Here is an 18188-nt window from a genome sequence, read left to right as displayed (position 1 = left end):
ATGTGATGGCGACATCATATGACGTCACGTTGAATGACGTCATAGTGACGTCACAAGTTCTGTCGACGTCATCGCGTGATGATTTTGTGCATCACTCGTGTTGACTACGCGGGACGCCGACGGTCAATTTTCGTGTTTGATGAGACATCTGAGGCTTTAGCCTTAAGAAAAGACAAACCAAAGAAAATGAAACGATAACAGTGCAACATCCTCACTTCACGTTACGAGCCTCACTTCACGTTACGAGCGATCGCCTGAAAACAAACGTGATTCTCAGTTCAGAGCAGCTGATTGCACGCGTCTGCGGGACAAAAGAGGCTTGCTTTACCCGTCTGGTCACCTCTTTATATTTATTCAAGAGATAAGCAGACTCACTATTTAAGTACTCCGGAGCTTCAGCACGAAATTGTGGTGGACGCTATATTGAGGTCATCAGGAAAAAGCGGGAAATTGCGGTCGGGTGCCCTTTTGGCGCGCACTCAACTGCCGCGGAAACAGTTGTATTTTATGTAACTACTCGCCCACATCTTTTTGTAGTCTCTGAACCGGGCGAAGGCTAACCTCCAAGAACCGTGATAACATCTGAAGTTGAGAATGAGTTGTTTGAAACTGTTTTCATTTCGTATCGTGACGGCTTGAAGCAATGCACGCATCTCGCGCGAAGGCTTCATACTGATGTTCAGCGATCCATTGCAACATGCGGCTAGGTACAAAAGGTATCTCTGCATTTGAACAATTTTCTGAAGTGATTGAGATATTACGCTTCTATTTGTCAATTTCTTACCGTATTTTCGTTTCGGCAACTTGTACAGCAAGAATGGGGGCATTTGTAACTTTGTTTCATGATATCTGGATATTTGTAAAGGATTTTCTATATTACACCTTTTCTGCAAAAACTTGGTGGAATAAGGTTAGTTTACCTGGCATTGCTTTTCTTTCAAATGTTTGCGCACGGTGAGCCTTGTTGTACGATACCTCAGAAGCAAAAATAAGACAACAGCATTGCAGTCGTATGGCCGTCTCTACTCCTTTTTTTTTCTTTTTTTTTGTTTCCCTTGCGTCTTCCCGGTGTGCTCTGTCCATAATAAAGTGCCAGTGGAGGCTAATTAATTGTCGAATAAAGCGGCGTGCATATGGCTGGCAAACCAGTGGCGACCATGAGTAAAAAGCTCGTAGTGTGAAGCGGTCACTGCGCGCAAGTATTTCAGCTGACTGCGCGTGCAATTTACTTTTTTTATTACTCTTAATTCGTGCATGCGTGATGCTATTGCCCGATTAATCGTGCGAATAGGTTTTTTTTTTCGTTCTTTGCTTGTGCGTGGTCCGTTTGGCGCGTTTTTACACACGCACCAATATCGAACTCTGTAACCGCAACTAGGCTACGCTGATGCCACTTGACTCATGATTTTTTGCATTCTGTTGTTGCCCCATCATTAAAACAACGCTTAAAGATGGATAAGCTCCATTCCGCACCGCATCATAAAAGTTAAGTGCACTTCAAGTACCCTGTGTGGAAACACGGCGCAAAAAACTACAGCGCGTAGCAGACGCCCCTCGCTTTCCGCGCGCTTCCCGAGCGCGGAAAGCCCACGGGTCCGGCGCAGCAGCGGCGCGGCGCGGGAGTTCACGGCAAAAGGGCCACGCGGGAGCCGGCGCTTTGGACACTCCCCCTATTCTAGATCACTCTAATGGTGACAACCAAGCAGCCAGTCTGCAGGCAATCCAGCCGGGGCACTGATCCGCCTGATCTTCGATAGAAAACGTGAAAGGTCAAACGACGAAGGAGCAGAAGATCTCGAAGATGTCGTGTTTTCTATTCTGTACCACACAGGGCGCTACTTTTGTGTGTGTAGAAAAGAATGGGCTGTGTCCTTCATTAACAATGCCGAATTCCGCTAGACAGTTTTTTGTCTCTCCTGGAATTTTATCTTGGAGCAATGTTCATTTCTTTCCAAGATGAGTTGTTTGTACAAAAATAAAGGAATGTGTTTATTGTGCGATATCTTCCTGGCACAGATTGACCAACTCCACACCGCCTTGCCCAAAGACAATTAAGGTCCTACGCGTATTTAGAAACGTCGACGATTTTTTGGTTCTTTTGATCAAGGAGCAAATATACTCTGCGTGTGTCACGGATGTGGTTTCCATTAACACACGCGGTTTTTGTCAAGCTTTTAAGCTTGACGAAAACCACGTGTGTTAATTGGATGTATCACCCTCCTGACGTGGCGTTGCCGGGGGGGGGGGGGGGCACACCGGGCCCGTACCCCCCCCCCCCCGAAATTTTTTTGCCATGGCATACAGAGCTCGAAATGACACTCGATCACATTTGCCTGCCCGACACCCACTTCAGATCAAGAAGGTGCCCCCCCCCCCCAAAAAAAAAAAAAAAAAAATCCTGGCTACGCCCCTGCTCAGAAGGCATATTTTTACCGTTTCCTTCTGCCCATTCTAAAGTAGTGAAAATTGAGCCATTGCGAGTACCAGCTTACAATATTGGCTCTAACTCTGTCTTGCCCCACGAATTCTAAGTTGCAAATTGCCAGGCTTGTTTCTGCGGGTTTTCCTTCCTTTGCTGACTTCGGTGTCTGATCTAAGCTTTAATTGTTGAAAAACTTTCGTCGTGAGGGCACCAGTGCCCCAGAAACAAGCGAAAAGACTCAGAGGAAGCGCCCTGTTGTCATCCCGTATGTGCACAGCAGGGGCACAGACAGAAATTTTTTTTCGGGGGTGGCACCTCCTTGAATTGAAGCGGGGGCCGCGGGCAGGCAGATGTGGTCAAGTGTCATTTTGGGCTCTGTATGCCATAGCAAAAAAAAAAAAAAAAATCACAGCATATCCACGGGTGAATGCATGAGAATTGGGCGAAGCTCAATCCTGAAGCAATCATGTTACACCGTGAAATCTTCAGTGGTTTCGCCCAGCAGTAATCAAAGCGATAGCCCACAAAGACGTACGTGAGAAACACTGTATTTATACAAGAAATTTTATTAATCGTAAGTGGTAGCTAGACGTGGCTTCCGTTCCCCCTTCATTATAACGGCTTCATGGCCGGTGAAGTGATTGATCGGTGATATCGTAGTTGCAAAGATGAAGTAGTGGGCAGTTTGCAAAGGTGGTTACGCCGGACAACGGAGACGTGACAAGGTTAGACTAAGAGGAGCCTCGCCCCTAAAAAAAACGGGGGGGGGGGGGGGGCACAGGTTTGGTGTGCGAGTGTGCGCTTGTCAGCTGCGAGTGTCAGCTGCGAGTGTCAGCTGCGAGTGTGCGCTTGTCCGTGTTACTTCTTCGTCCACGTTCTTGTTTTGCGCCAACGATTTTCTAACCAGCTATGCACCATTACCCCGGCAGCGTACGTTATTCAGCTTGATTTATTGCGATAATGCATCCTAATTATTCGTGGTCTTTTTTTGCATTATGTTAGTTTTAATTGCGTTATGCGACCATTTTAATGTGTAAATGCAGGAAGGTTCGCCCTTTATGTTTAAAGTTCGCGCGCTAAGCAAACCGCTCGATCGCAGCGCCCGTCTAGTGGCATCATCGCAAAAGTGACCACGGTCGACGACACACGACTAATAAAATCTACTCTGAAAAAAATGCGATTAAAATATGTGAAAAGAATGAGAAACAAATTTCTCACAGTTATTTTTGAAGCTGGAATTCTGTGGAAATGTTTTTGGCACTGAGTGTGAAACTGCGGCTAGCTTTTTACAGCCAAGTGCGAACACGTCATTGCATTACACGTTGGGTCTCAGATGAAAACAAAGTCAACGTCTGCTGCATGTTCTGTCTCCGCGCCTCCCTGACTGTGGTCCTCACGTGATGCTCTGGACCGTATGTTCTTGGACTGTCATGCTTGGACAGTAGTGTATGATGCATTTCTACGCGTTTGCGATCAGTCTATGTATCGTCGTCGTTCGAAGCACGAGTGAATCGTCTACGAATGAACTGCCAGATTGCTCCCAGGCTCCGAAACCAAGCGACGCGAGAAAGACGTTCAGGTGAGAGCATGACTCATAGCGCGGTCAGTGTACGCGCCTTTTTGCAGAACTTAGCGCGGTTCCGTAATGTACGGTGTATATTGATTGCTTTTGTATTGCCATCAACTTAATCTCGTTGTCGACTATCCTGTCGATGTGTCTTGCATCCTACGCACACTTTTCCTGTTCGCTCGCGCTACAGCTACAGTGCGCGCCGGTTGCTTCATAGACACTTGTTGGCTGGCTTGATGGGTGGAAAAAAAAAGAAAAAAAAAAGAATGTGTGTATGTTATGCTTAATATACCTCTGCATCTTTAAAGGTTGCTCCTAGGGCAGTGCTTGTTTTGTTATCGTCAGAATGTCAGTCGAACTTTTCTTCCTGGCATGTTGGCTTACAGAGCTGTAAGCCAACTGGCATTGAACAGAGCTTTAGAATTTAGCACCGTTATCGCTGTTTCTACTATAAGGTAGATGGATGGATAATTTCCCAGTGCAAGAACTAAGGCCCATATTTGCGCTTTCTTACAGCGAATTATTCATTGTGAGCACACTCGATGGCAAAATATCGGCTCTGGATCCCCAGGCTCATGGAAATCTGGTATGGTCGCATAAAACGGGCCCAGGAGGCCTTCTGTCTTCAAGCCTCAGTAAACTGGAAGTAAGAAAATATGTTATTATTATTATTATTATTATTATTATTATTATTATTATTATTATTATTATTATTATTATTATTGTCGTTGTTCCATAAAGGTCCGAAGTATCAACAATTTTCAGAGACAGTTTCATTTAATTAACCTAATGCATACCAGCTAGGTATATCTGTTCAAATAGTTACTTCTATGTCATTGCAAGTATTCAGTTGTGTATCACCTCATCTACTGCTACAGTGAATGTTTGGGCGTGTTGGTACGACATTCTTGTCTGCAATCTCCACTGATTTACTGGTAAATGTACCTGACTTTGTATGTAAATTTGATTATTAAAGCCACCAACATTGTAGTAGTGGTCATGAGTTTCCTACAAAAATTAGGTGTCCTAGTGTACAAGTGAATTTTGATGAAAGCGTGACCTTTGTTCAAGACTTATCAAGGAACTTCCATGTGAACATTTATGGTATGCGGCAGTAAGCCTTGTTGAATAATAACCTGTAGGGTTGGTTTTTTTTGAGTTTTATATTTTTTTTAATTTGGGGGGTAAAAATCTGGTGATATTTTTCAGGATGATAATCGGGGAGAAATTAGGTTTTTTGTGGAAGCATATAGAAAAGCAGGTTTTTTGGGGTTAAATTTACAAAAGTTCCAAGTAATAGATTTATGCACATTAATAAGTAATAATGACAGTGAGGGGTTAGGCACGTTTTAAATTAGCGCACCATACTCTTTACTGTCTGGATGGAGTTCACATAAACCGGCAGGATACAATTTTGTTGTCCCCAGGAGGGGTACATCGACATCGTGCATGTGCACTGCAAACTCCATGCAGCATATAAAAAAAAGAAAGGGGGGGGGGGAATTCGGGGAGAAATTGGGTTTCTCCCCGAATTCTCTCCTGAAATATGTCCAGGGTGTAATATATAAGTGTAGATATGGTTCAATGGGCCAGTTCTTCTCGGGTAATGGGTATAATATAACGGAGGCGTTGTCAACAGTGATATAAATATTTATTTCCCAACAGTTTCGGGAGGGGACCTCCCTTCTTCAGGGAATAACTCATCCCCTGAAGAAGGGAGGTCCCCTCCCGAAACTGTTGGGAAATAAATATTTATATCACTGTTGACAACGCCTCCGTTGTATTATACCCATATATATATATATATATATATATATATATATATATATACATATATATATATAAAGGGGGAGTGTGAAAAGACGAAAACTTGACCGTGAACTGAGAAAGGCGAAATGGAAGTCGTGAACTTACCTTCAATGACAGCAGGGGCTCGGGTCAGGTAAAAACGTTTTTTTTTTTTTCGAAAATTAACAGCCCTAATAATAAGCTGTTAGATGATGTTAGTATTGCATTCAATAGTAGCCTCACGTAACACAAACTTTTGCATAGTAAAGAGCCTTTCATCTTTCCTAAAAACCTTGCAGGAAAGCCTACAGCTCACTTGCAGTGGCCTCTTTGCTACACTAATTTGATCCAAATGAATGGAGTAAACTTTAGCATCACTCCATAATAATAATAATATCTGGGCTTTAACGTCCCAAAACCAAGATATGATTATGAGAGACGCCGTAGTGGAGGGCTCCGGAAATTTTGACCACCTGGGGTTCTTTAATATGCACCTAAATATAAGTACATGGGCCTCAAATATTTTCACCTCCATCGAAAATGCAGCCGCCGTGGCCGGGATTCGATCCCGCGACCTTTTGGGTCAGCAGTCAAGCGCCATAACCACTAGACCACCGTGGCGGGGCATCATTCCATAGGGATTACTCATTCCATTAACTAAGACGCAGAATATGCACGCTTGAAAGTTTGTGGGAGAGCATGTACGATAAACTGTGGTGTGATAAATGTAGGCACTAGTCGTGCTTTTAAAGCTAACTTACCCGCATTTTCCAGAAGTTAAATGCTTGTAGAGGCAGGAACTATGCTGCCCACTGCATCTTGCTGTAGATAGCAGACTTGAATTAAGCTGTGTAATATTAGGGGCGAAGCTCCTTAAAGGGGTACTGACACAAAATTTCGCGGCCGAGATAGCCTGCTGGATCGATTTCCGTGTACGTGCGTGTACCATCTGCAAAATATCGACAGCGAATAAAGCTTGGAAGGTATTTTATATGAATTTTGAAGTTCGCATGCGCGATCCAGCATTATAGGCCGCACCTATTGCATTGACACCCTCGGAGGTGACCCGAGGTGACCCCCCTACTTCCCCTACGTAACCGTTGTAGCCGGTGCAACAAGTTATGATGACGTCGTAGCCGCCATTTCTGTTTTGACGCGCTCTCCGCAGCGCTGTTGGTGTCTCAAGGAAATCGTCGCCAACAGACGATGATGAGGAGGACGACGATAACGAGGACGATGGAGGCGACGACATCGCGTAGCACGTGCGCCAAGCGTGCGAATGCGAGGAGACGACGCGAACAGCACGGAAGTGCGTCACACTTCTGTGTGATGACGTGATCGAGCGCTGCAGCCGCTAGGTGGTGATAGTTGCACCCGGAGGCTTGTCGTTTTTGAAACCGAAACTGACACTGGTCGGTAATGAGGAGCCTGTAATTAATTATTTGTCGCGCGCTGCAGCAAACGATGTGCCGTGTTATGACTAACAGGCCCCCAGCAACACACTGCAGCAAAAAAACGCGAGGCCAAAATATTTGTGCCAGTACCCCTTTAAGGCGGCACCCGTTGGTCCCTCGTAGTCGTAGTAGTCGTAGTGCGTAACCAGTCTTACGCTTTGACCTCCAAGGTGGTGCCGGTGGGAGATTTTTCCTGTGCGTTGTTGAACAATAAAAAATTCGCAGCGTGCTCGTTAACTAAAAGCCGAATTCTTCTGTCTCTCATTCCCCATTAGCAGCCATTGGCATGTTCCAGTAGGAAACGTGAAGTGTAAGTGTTAGCTAAAAGCCGACTTCTTCTGTCTCTCATTCCCATTAGCAGCCATTGTTTACCTCCAAGGTAGTGCCTGGTGAGATTTCTCCTGTGCGCGATTAAACAATAAAAATTTCGTTCAAAACGCCGTTGATTGATGAAATAAACCAACGAAAGACGCCAGATGTTTTGTAAAAGCAAAACGAAAGAACGCCAGATGTTTCTAAAGCAAAACGAAAAGACGCCAGCTGCTTAACGAAAGACGCCAGATGTTTTCTAAAGCAATGGTTTTCTAAACAATGAAAATTCACAGCGTACATGTAAAATTAAAGTGAGCTGCAAGTTGTCATAACTCATCGAACCTTTAGTATAAACGCGCCCGATCTCACGTCGGTGATGATGTACTGGGCAGAATTCACGGAAGATTCACGGTTTACCGATGAACCTCCGCAGCTTCGCCCACTCATCATCATTCACTCCGTGGATATGCTGTGATTTTTTATATGCGTATGCAGAAGCATACAATAGTACACCATCATTGTTATTATTTATTATTAGGGGCACGGTGATATCAACCCATATGCCCACTTCGCCATCTGCCATTTGAGCCATGTCTGGGTGGCCGCTGTGTCACTAGGTGGCAGCACCCATGTTTTGGTGCGAGGTGAACAATGCCACGACAAATCCCGACCGACTAGAGGCTAACAGCTTCACTGTGTAAATGATATAGGGTGCTAATGTGAAGAGCAGATAAGGGAACCTGAGAGTCCAAGGAAAAAGTGAATGCACAGCGTTTGCAGTATGCAAACGCTACAATATAGGTAGCCCAGGTGGAATTGTGAAAAAATAAATGTGTTGTTAAAGGGACTGTCTACCGCTCGGAAAAATTTTTTTCATTGTGGTGAAATTGTTCGTCACATCGGCGGTAACGAGCGCGCTTTTGTCCCATAAAAAAAGAATTATAATTTTAATCTGATGTTGAAAACCGTGAAAGAATGACCGCTAGCGTCACCCAACAGCAAAGTGGTCGCAATTCCCGCAATCTATAGGTGTGACAGACTATCCACGCAGGTGGACTTATTTTGCTTAAAAACAAACATGTAGAACTTGAGAGTGTATTTCCCGCTCTTGAAACAGCTTTCGATTGCGTCAAAAAGTAATTTTTGCTGTTTTTTTTATCTCACGCGTCCAAAAAGACGCCTGGCGGCGCTGCCGACGCCGCCGCTTTCGAGTTCGTCTGCTTCAACACCCCGTGCAGGTTGTACCGTTACGCTGCACTGTCGTTGGGATGTCTCACGCGTGCTGCGCTGTGAAGGCATGCATTTATCATTGCTACATCAGTACAGGAGTTTCGTTACATCGTTTGCCTGCAACAGCATACGCACTCTATTGCTGTGGGCATTGCAGTGCAGCGTTTGCAACGACACCTGCGTGACAGGTTTGCATGAATTAGAACCCAGTCGTTCAGTGCCTACTTACCAGTCGACATTTCCAAGGCGCCCAGCTTGCGGTGACGGAGGCCTGTCAAAGTCTGGGTCATCGCTTGTGCTGGCGCTACTCGAAGAATCATCGCGGTCCGGTGCGTCGACGTAGGGGTCTAAGTTTTGTTCTCTCATGCGTTCCAAAATTCTCTTTTCTAATTCGCTTAGGTTTCCCAACGGCATGTCTCTTCTCTTGATATGGTCTGCTATAGCGCCGACAGCGCCAAAAGCGCTGTTTTGTTTTTTCCGGGTCGACTTGGCTTGGATTGCAGCAGCAGTGCTAAAATAAACGCATAGACTGAAATCGTAGCAAAACGAGTGTTCTGTAATCGTAGAATAAGGCTTCATTTAACCGATGGCGCGCTTAAAACGACTGTTGCATTGATTGCATTAGTGTTCAGCGAAAATAAAGAAATTCTACAGAAATGACATGTGCTTTCGGTTTTAAGTTTTACCGGCACTACAATCGTCATCGCGTCCACCAACCAGTGTTGTGGGGCGTATTCACACCAATGGAAGAAGACCGAACGCAGATCGAAAAATTCTGTTTTAAAATTTTCTACTCACTTTCCAGAGAAACCGCTGCAAGGTTGAACACTTCAGACGGTACGCTTTCTATCGCGGTGCAAAACAGAAAAGCGATGAAGGACGGTAGACAGTCCCTTTAATATTGTCAGGACTAGATGGTTGTTAAAGGGACTGACAACCGCTCAGAACACGAAATGTATATTTTTATTTCTTTACTAAAAATTGCTTTTGGTGCCTCTGGCGGCAAAAAAATGAACGTGCACATGTACCTATCACGTGACCTTTTACTGGTATACGCTATTGTCTCTATAATAGCGTTGAAATACAGCACACTTTTTATTATAATCTTTTCTAACGTAAAACGTGCAGATATACATTTGTTTGCACTGAGTACAACAGTGGCGCCGCCTTCGCTTGACGTATGACCCGATGCTTATAAGCATCAGCATGAACGCTATTAGCTTATGTTAGCTGAGGGCCCAGCGGCACCTGTCGATGTATTGGGAAAGTACGAAGAGCGCTTCGTGGCCTCTGAGATTACCTCCGGCGACGTGTTGCTGGAACTAATCGCGGAGGCTACGAGCGCCTAGCTCGCGAGGCGGTAAAGAGATCTCACGTGACGACGAGCGTTCAGAAAACTTATTCTACCTGCTTTTTATATTTCAAAACGATCGAAAATGTCAATATGAAGGTGGTTATAACCACAGTTTCACCCACTCATGTAAAAGCAAAACCTTGAGCATTATGCGAGGAGGGCTGTCGTCATTGCAATCGCTTCAGAGCGTTGCTGGAGGACATCTATGTATGGTTCAGGGGCTTTTCAGGGTCGAATGATACTGCTAATAAAATAACCACGGGCTTTTGGGATTAACCGCTGAAGCTACAAACACTACAAAGGGTGAGCTTTCTATTACACCGTAAAAAACTGGTTCGATAAAAATCGGTTGTCAGTCCCTTTAATGTTGTCAGGACATAATCCTGCGCTGAAGCTGTAGCGCAGGATTTTGTTCAGCACGCCTTTGTAGGAGATGGGAAGTAACTATAATTGAATGGTGTGAATTATGGCTCGAACTGGAACAAGTGATTTGAAGTTTATTTGACATAATAACTTATTTAAAATACTCATTAAATTTTTTCTTGCAGTTTTAAAATCTTGAGTGAATGATTCTTAACAAGACAAATAAAGCAGCAATTTCCTTGATGCAATTATATTACAAACTGTTTTTTGCATGCAGCATGCATGATTTATTCTTGATTGATGCAACTGCACTGCGTATTTTGTCAGTAGTATTATGCATCATAGCCTATATTTATGTACATTGTTTGACGAAGGTCTCTTCCAGTGATCTCTGAATACCAATGTCTTGCCCAATCTGACCCCATGTTATGCCAAAAAATGTGCTCATTACACCACACCACTTAATTCCTTGTAGTCCACAGGCACTGCTTCTCTTCTCTTGACACCCCATCTGCATTTTGAATGCATTCTTTTAGGACCTGGTTTGACTGAAGCGAAGTGTTGCCCTGATTTCATAGAAATAAGTTGTATTGGTGAATATTTTGCGCAATATCAAAAGCAAGCAAATGTGCATATAATTTTTCATATAGTTAGTGTCTTCTTCCTTATGTATTAGTATGGTGTTGGAATTTTTCTGAACTTTGTAAACGTGAAGTCCTGAGACATCATGAAATCTCAGGAGTTCTCGCCAAAATTTTGCAGCAAGAGCGGGTTGTGTGGCATTGTGCATGAAATTTCACAGTGCAGGTAAGCTGCCGTGCAGGTATTGCAACCTATCTCTGATGTCGTTGTGAATGCTAAAGTCAGTGCCTGGTGATGCTGTTGTTTTCTGCAGTGTGGTGGTCTCTTTTAAGGCAGGCTTTGTAGATCATGCTGATTTGGTTGTGGCATTGCTGACTTTTAGCTATTGTCATGGCAACCTGTTGTTTTGCTTTATTCAGATGCGTAACCGAGGTCAACGAGTGCGTCTTGTTCCATCATTGGATGGCTCCCTGTACAAATTCGATGGCGATACAGTGGAACCACTGCCTATGTCCGCGGACTTCCTGCTGAAGAGTTCATATCGCTTAGGCGATGATCTTGTCATCACAGGTGGCAAAGAGGCTCGCACTTATGGAATTAATATTCACACTGGTCAGGTATGGTGGCTTGCTTATTTATTTATTAATTTATTTCACTTGTATACCGTTGCTAACTTTTTAGAAATTTTTCTTGCTTCGATGCACGCCACTTCATAAATGATGACTCTGTGATAGAAAAGAGGCACTCATCACATGCATTTTTATGTGTCCTTCACTGAATTTATAGTTAGCTCCTTCTGCCTTGGCAAGCATAAATTTTATTTTTGTGCATGCAACTTCAATGCTTCATGAAAGCATGTAATTGTAGCATTTTACACTGTGTTATTTTAAGGATGTCTGAAATGGTTTCTTGAAGCTGTCTTAACATTTAGGCATCATCAAATCATTCTATCATAAATTGAGTAACACACCTTGTATCAAGGCAGCTACTGGCAATTGGTTGTTGCCCTCCTTCTCAGCACTGCTTTTCATTCTCAATTGTGCCGAGTGATTGCGTCCACGCTGGCGACTGCTGCACCTCCCGCAGCCGTCGCCAACGCATGATTGAGCTTTATTTGCGCTGCCAGGTGCTGCAACGACCCCGGCCGTTGGCCTGGCTGGCCGTTCGCATTCTTTTCTCCAGTACAACGATAATCTGTAAATCATTTGCCAAGTATGCAGACAAACTAAAGCTCTCTGCTGACGATTGCCAATAAGTGTAAATACAGGAATTGTGGTGATATCCTAATAATAATAATAGTAATTGTTGGGGTTTAATCTTCAGGGGTGGAGTTATGGCCACAAACTTGTGGATCCTGGCATTGATCGGATATGCTCATTGTGTTGATGCAATGCAGCAACTCAGCTCGCTGGTTGCCTTGCACAGATACATAATGTCACAGCTTTACATGTCATCAGTCACTTGATTTGCAGCCTGCAACACAGCAAGGGCAATTTTGGATGTTATGGAAAGGGAACCTCGAGATCAACTCTGGTCGCACAGCTCATGTAACCATGCAGCACGTACACAGGCAGACGATGCACGCTGTTTGCCGGAAGTTGCCAAATGTAGTAGTAAATTGTGATTATCTTTCAGTTATCTTTTTTCTTCTTTTCATTAAAGCCTAGTCAAGTTAATTTCCAGTGTCAAGTTGGAGGTCCTTTCGTGAAAGCATGTTGCAGACACCTTGAGAGTGCCCTGAGACCCATGCAAACAGTACTAATCTTTTTACAATGATAATCACATAGATGACCTTAAAAGCATTCACCAAAATCAAACATAAGACAGAGATTAAATAACATACGAGGCTTTTTAAATGTACATTGTGAGCTCCCATAAAACTTCAGTTACATAATTCTTGTAAATACGTACATGTTTGTAAAACTTAAATGACAAGAAAATTCTACACATAAAATTTAGGCACATCAAGATGAGAAACAAAAATGGTAAGGTTACAAAGGTTCCTATTCGTTTAACAGCATAGTTAGACCTGAAGGTCAGGGATCAAATCCCGGCCGCCGTGGCCGCACTTTGGATGGAGGCGAAAATGCTTGAGGTCGATGTACTTAGATTTAGGTGCACGTTAAAGCACCCCAGGTGATCGAAATTTCCGGAGCTCTCCACTGCGGCGTCTCTCATAATCATATCGTGGTTTTGGAACATTAAACCCCAGCAATTATAATTAACAGCATAGTTAGTATTTACAACAAATTACAGTTGAACCCTCTTATAAGAGAGACAGATCGGCGAGCAGTTTTGTTCATTGTGAGGTGTCTTTTATAAGCAGGGTGCTATGTTCTCATTTTCTGGTCAACCCCTATTTCAGTGTAGGTGCACTGGTGTCTCTTATACCCAGTGGTCTGTTACATCAGTGCTTCTTATAAAGGGGTTCAGCTGTATAAAGTGTTCCAATTATTATGAGAAAATCTTGTTCACGATGAATTGGAAAAGTTATCTGTGACGTGAGTACAAAACTCAATCAGATCGGGTGGCTGTGTGACGTCACTCGCCCATGGAAGGTGCCGCTACGATTTGTAAAACAGTGCCGCTACGACCTGTCATGATTCGCAGATTTAAAGCCTTGTAACAAATTAGAAACTTCACGCAGAGAGCTTAAATTGGTCTGCTAATAATTGCTAGGACTTGCTCTACTAGCTCAGTGCTGTTGTACAGGCTAGTCCACTCTTAGAGTGAACACGGCTCAGTGTGGCAGCGCTCCACAGATTGCCAATGCATGTGGCGCAGCCACGCATTGAAACGAGATGGTGCAGGCACACAGGAACACGCCACTCTTGCTGTACTATAGCAAAGCAAGAGTGGCCAAGAGCAAGAGCCCATGGGTACTTGTGTGCCTGTGCCGCTTCACTTTGATGCACGGTTGTGCCAGATGGACTGGCGCTCCGCAGAGCATGGCCATGCTGTGTCGTGCTCACGCTAAGAGTGTACAAGCCTGTACAAAATCGTCAAAATATTTCTGGGTCCCTTTAAAGGGGCCATGACACCAAATTTTTGAGGTTGAAATATGCATTGCCCATTAATCTGTATGCATCTTGCAGCAGGGTGGCAAAATTTGAGCACGTTTGGTGTGCTGGAAAATTTATTCGAATTTTTAAATGTTGCTCTTGAACTGTACAGCTGTGTGACAACCATGAGTGGTGACAAAATGAACCGACTCCAGGACACGACTCGCTGGTACAAAGCCGATCTCAAAAGTCATGCCTTTAGCACTGCAAGAACAAGAATTGTTTACAAGAGCTAGATTACTTCGGGGCTGCCATGCTCCCTTTGTAGCGTTTTGTGTTTTTTCACATGTGTCTCTGTGGTTGCTGCATTATTTTAGCGCGTGAGTGAAGAAATTAAGGGCACAGTTGAACGGCAGTGCCCTTGCTGTGTTACGGGTACCAGCGCAGGCATATTAATGCATCCAATATGGTATCGAACTGTTTAAAAGCAGATGACAAGGCAGAGAGCCCCTTACTCCTTGACATTGCGCAGTGCATGAAAAAATGGCAGTCATAGTCGGTGGGAGGAGTTCTTGTGTGGCTAACAGTATTGGGCCCTCTATCCTGTTATATTGATAGACTGAGATTATTAGGATAACCGTTTCATGGTCTTCTTTAAGGAATCCTCGACAAGCTCCATTGAAAATTTTTGTTGTACATAATCAGTTGCAAGGCATGATAAGGAATGCTTTACTGATATAATTTTCATTATCGCTTTTTATTGGGAAAGTTAAAAGAAATTGAGCTAGTCCTTTTACTATGCCACCAACAGGCAAGCTTCACTGCCATATAGACTCTTCCTCTCTGCCTTAGCTGGCGCCCCGTAGCGGTATTCCTTCCCTGCCTTCAGAAGCTTCGGTAGTCTTCTTCAAGGGGGGTGGGGGGGTCAAAACCTTTGCAGAGGTGCAAATTTGGTTGGCTTCCCTGTGGCATCATGTTCATATCGCATCAATGACTTATTAATAGGAATGTGCGAATATTCAAGTTTCGAATTCGAATAGAATAATACCTAACCGAATAATTCGATTCGACATTCGAATAGCCAGTATTCGAAGTTTCAAATAATTCGATAGGACGAATACCTAAAACTCGACAAAAGCCAATGGTGCTACTTGGGTAGGTTGGGGTGGCTAAAACTTGCGCTAACGTCGTTACAGTAGGCCTTTCGTTTCAAAGCAGTTTCAAAATCCGGAGCTATGCTCGAAGCCATCGACTAGTCATGGCTCCAGCGAAGAAGGTCAGGGAATTGTATGGGACACGGTTGAACTGCTAGCATCAAAAAATAACCAGCACACTGAGCCCAGACCTTGTAGTCGAGAGGTGTGAACATACTTCGACGGGTCTCTGATCCCAAGAAAGGGTGATCCTTTGAAATACTGGAAAGAGAATGCAGCTGCACTTTATCCAGGTATTGCCAAAATTGCTTTGCGATACCTCCCCATCCCTGCTACTCAGGTGCGCGGTGAGCGCATTTTGTTAACCTCAGGAAACACCGAAACATCACGGCGAGAGAGCCTGAAGCCAGGTCATGTGGAACAACTGGTGTTTCTGCATGACAATTTGTAGTCTTCCAGTAGCAGTCATTCACCGATTTATGTGCTCTAGGACATGAGCAGATCTCATTTCTTCATTCTTTCTTTCAATTATGAATGAAATCTTTTGCATTCGATATTCGATTCGATATTTTTGGCCACTGTTCGGCACTATTCGATTCGAGATGATATTTCACTATTCACACACTATTTATTAGCAGTGTATTGTACTTGGGGACAGCTGGAAATTAAGCAAACAGTGATTAAACAGCACAGCAGGAAGGAAAATGCGATCTTTTGAGTTGCTGTTGCACCTTCTCTTATACTGAAGCCAAAGGACTGCATCACCTTCGCATGACGCACACTTGATGAGCACTACCTTTTTTAAAATTTTTTTCTTACGTTCCTTCTTTTGCTGCACATTTCTGGTAACCAATGAAAGAATTGTCATCCACGCGTGTGTCATACGAAGCTACAAGGAGGTCCATATGGATTCCCTTGTAGCTTCTTGAAGACATGATCGCCACTGCATGATCTACATGCTATGCTTGTTTGTTTGCCATGGCCGAACCTGGTGAGGAACCCTTTGAGGTGTAACAGCCCACTGCTCACTGTGTTCAGAGTTGTATTTAGTGCGATAGGAAATTGTTCCATTAAAACAGACTACCTGATATGTGTGCCTCTGTTAGAGCACAGATGTATTGTTTTTCGGTTGGGGCATCAGAATTTCTATTGTGTTTCTTGTGTCTACAGCTATCATGCCATTTTATTTATTTTTTGCTTGTGTAATGCTAATGCTCGTGTGGCACTATTGGCGTGCACTCCTTGTCACGTCATGCAAGGCATCTCGAAATATCTTGCCCCGCCCGGATGGTCTAGTGGTTATGGCGCTTGACTGCTGACCCGAAGGTTGCGGGATCGAATCCCGGCCACAGCGGCTGCATTTTCGTTGGAGGCAAAAATGTTTGAGGCCCGTGTACTTAGATTTACGTGCACGTTAAAGAACCCCAGGTGGTCAAAATTTCCGGAGCCCTCCACTACGGCGCCCCTCATAATCATATTGTGGTTTTGGGACGTTAAACCCCAGATATTATTATTATTATTATCTCGCAATATCTTTACTGCAACTACACAACGTCAACCTGCATTCTTATATATTACTGTGGTATTTGCATGCAGGTACGGTACATCTGCACAATGAGTGGCTGTGACAACACTAAGGAAGACTTCAGCACAGAGGACGTCCTAGTAGTGAAGCGCAACACCCAAACTGTCAGGGCTATTGAGCCACGCTCTGGGCGAGAAAAGTGGGTTGAGTTTGTGCTTTTCTTTCTTCCTTCCTTTTTTTTTTTCTGTCTATCTCTGTGGCATAGAATGTACAGATGGCTACTGCGATTTGATGCAACTCTCTCCGCCCATTACACTAAATGTTTTCCTGCAGTAATGCTTAGGACCTTTTGCCACAGGCTCCAGTGGTAGGACTTCTTTCCATAGAAGAAGTGAAGGACAGCAAATTGAAAGATATTTGCATTTAGACATTCTGCAGAGTTGCCTTTTTTTATGCAGCTGGAAACATATGTGAATATAAATATCTTGCTTTCTAATTGCACAAAAAGTCACAGTTTCGCCGCAACGGCGAAGCAATGAATGCGATAGCAACAAATTAGAATGTCACATGAAGAGCGGCAAGCAGCTCGACACTTGCAGCGTGCCGCTCGAATGCAAAGGACTCACAAAAAAACACACACAGGACGACCGTGAACTAACAACGGTAACAGCTCGACACTTGCAGCGAGCTGCTCAAACACAAGGAAGGACACTCGAAAAGAACACACAGGTATACACAGGACGAGCGCGAACTAACAACTGTTACGGTAGTTACTTCCTCGTGTTTGAGCAGTGCACTGCAACTCAATGCTCTTGAATTTTTTTTCTTGAAAACAGCGGCGGGGCGTGGAGTTATTCCTCCCCGTCTCCTGCCGCGCGGCGGCGTTCGACGCATTGTTTACTTGGCGATCCACATCGTCAGTGGGTACAGAAATGGGCCGCTTTTTATTGCGTGTCTCAACGGCAGCTTTCAAAACAGAAGGAAAATGTAGGAGCGTTGCTTTAAAGTGCGCTCTTCGGGCAATCTCGCGGGTGATACTGCACACGCTGAAGCAGCTTTGTGTGCCGTTAGCGTTAAATGGTGTATATAAATAGCTCGCCGTTGTTGTGCTGAACAGCCGGTGGCACGTGGCCTAGTTGTCTATCTTTTCGTCCACTTTTCTTTCTTCACATTTACCTTACATTTACTAGTAAAAACATTCCCTATACTTTCCTTGGCATTAATTTCTGTTAGTGCTCATTAATATTGTGTATAACAAACAAAACGAGCCCTTAAAATTAACACTTCTTTCCTTCATTCATAGCGAGGGTCTCGTTCTGGCAGACTTGATGCTTTCAGGTGGTATGCGAGGGATTATTGGTCAGCTGCCAGCTCGTAATAAATTCACGTGCTACGTGACGCCAACAGGCAGAAAAAGAGTGTTCCACACTCA

The 18188-nt window shown here is 44.1% G+C and overlaps 1 protein-coding gene across 3 annotated transcripts in view; it reads left to right on the top strand.

Moving 5' to 3' along the window:
* The first annotated feature begins 3736 nt into the window (after positions 1-3736).
* The window catches only part of LOC119379211 (eukaryotic translation initiation factor 2-alpha kinase 3), a 423415-nt gene continuing 408963 nt past the window's right edge, over positions 3737-18188 (top strand). For all 3 annotated transcript variants that reach the window (XR_007414840.1, XM_049411906.1, XM_037648433.2), the window contains exons 1-4: positions 3737-4001; positions 4509-4638; positions 11495-11692; positions 16828-16955. Coding sequence is in view for 2 of the 3 variants with exons in the window: in XM_049411906.1 (XP_049267863.1) it covers positions 3871-4001; positions 4509-4638; positions 11495-11692; positions 16828-16955 (587 nt within the window). In the remaining variant the exon portion in view is untranslated. The remainder of the gene's footprint in view (positions 4002-4508; positions 4639-11494; positions 11693-16827; positions 16956-18188) is intronic.

This window comes from Rhipicephalus sanguineus, chromosome 1 (assembly GCF_013339695.2).
Source record: "Rhipicephalus sanguineus isolate Rsan-2018 chromosome 1, BIME_Rsan_1.4, whole genome shotgun sequence".
Classification (NCBI taxonomy): Eukaryota; Metazoa; Arthropoda; class Arachnida; order Ixodida; family Ixodidae; genus Rhipicephalus; species Rhipicephalus sanguineus.
Note: the sequence above shows the minus strand (reverse complement) of the source record. Positions and strands in the feature narration are given on the sequence as shown.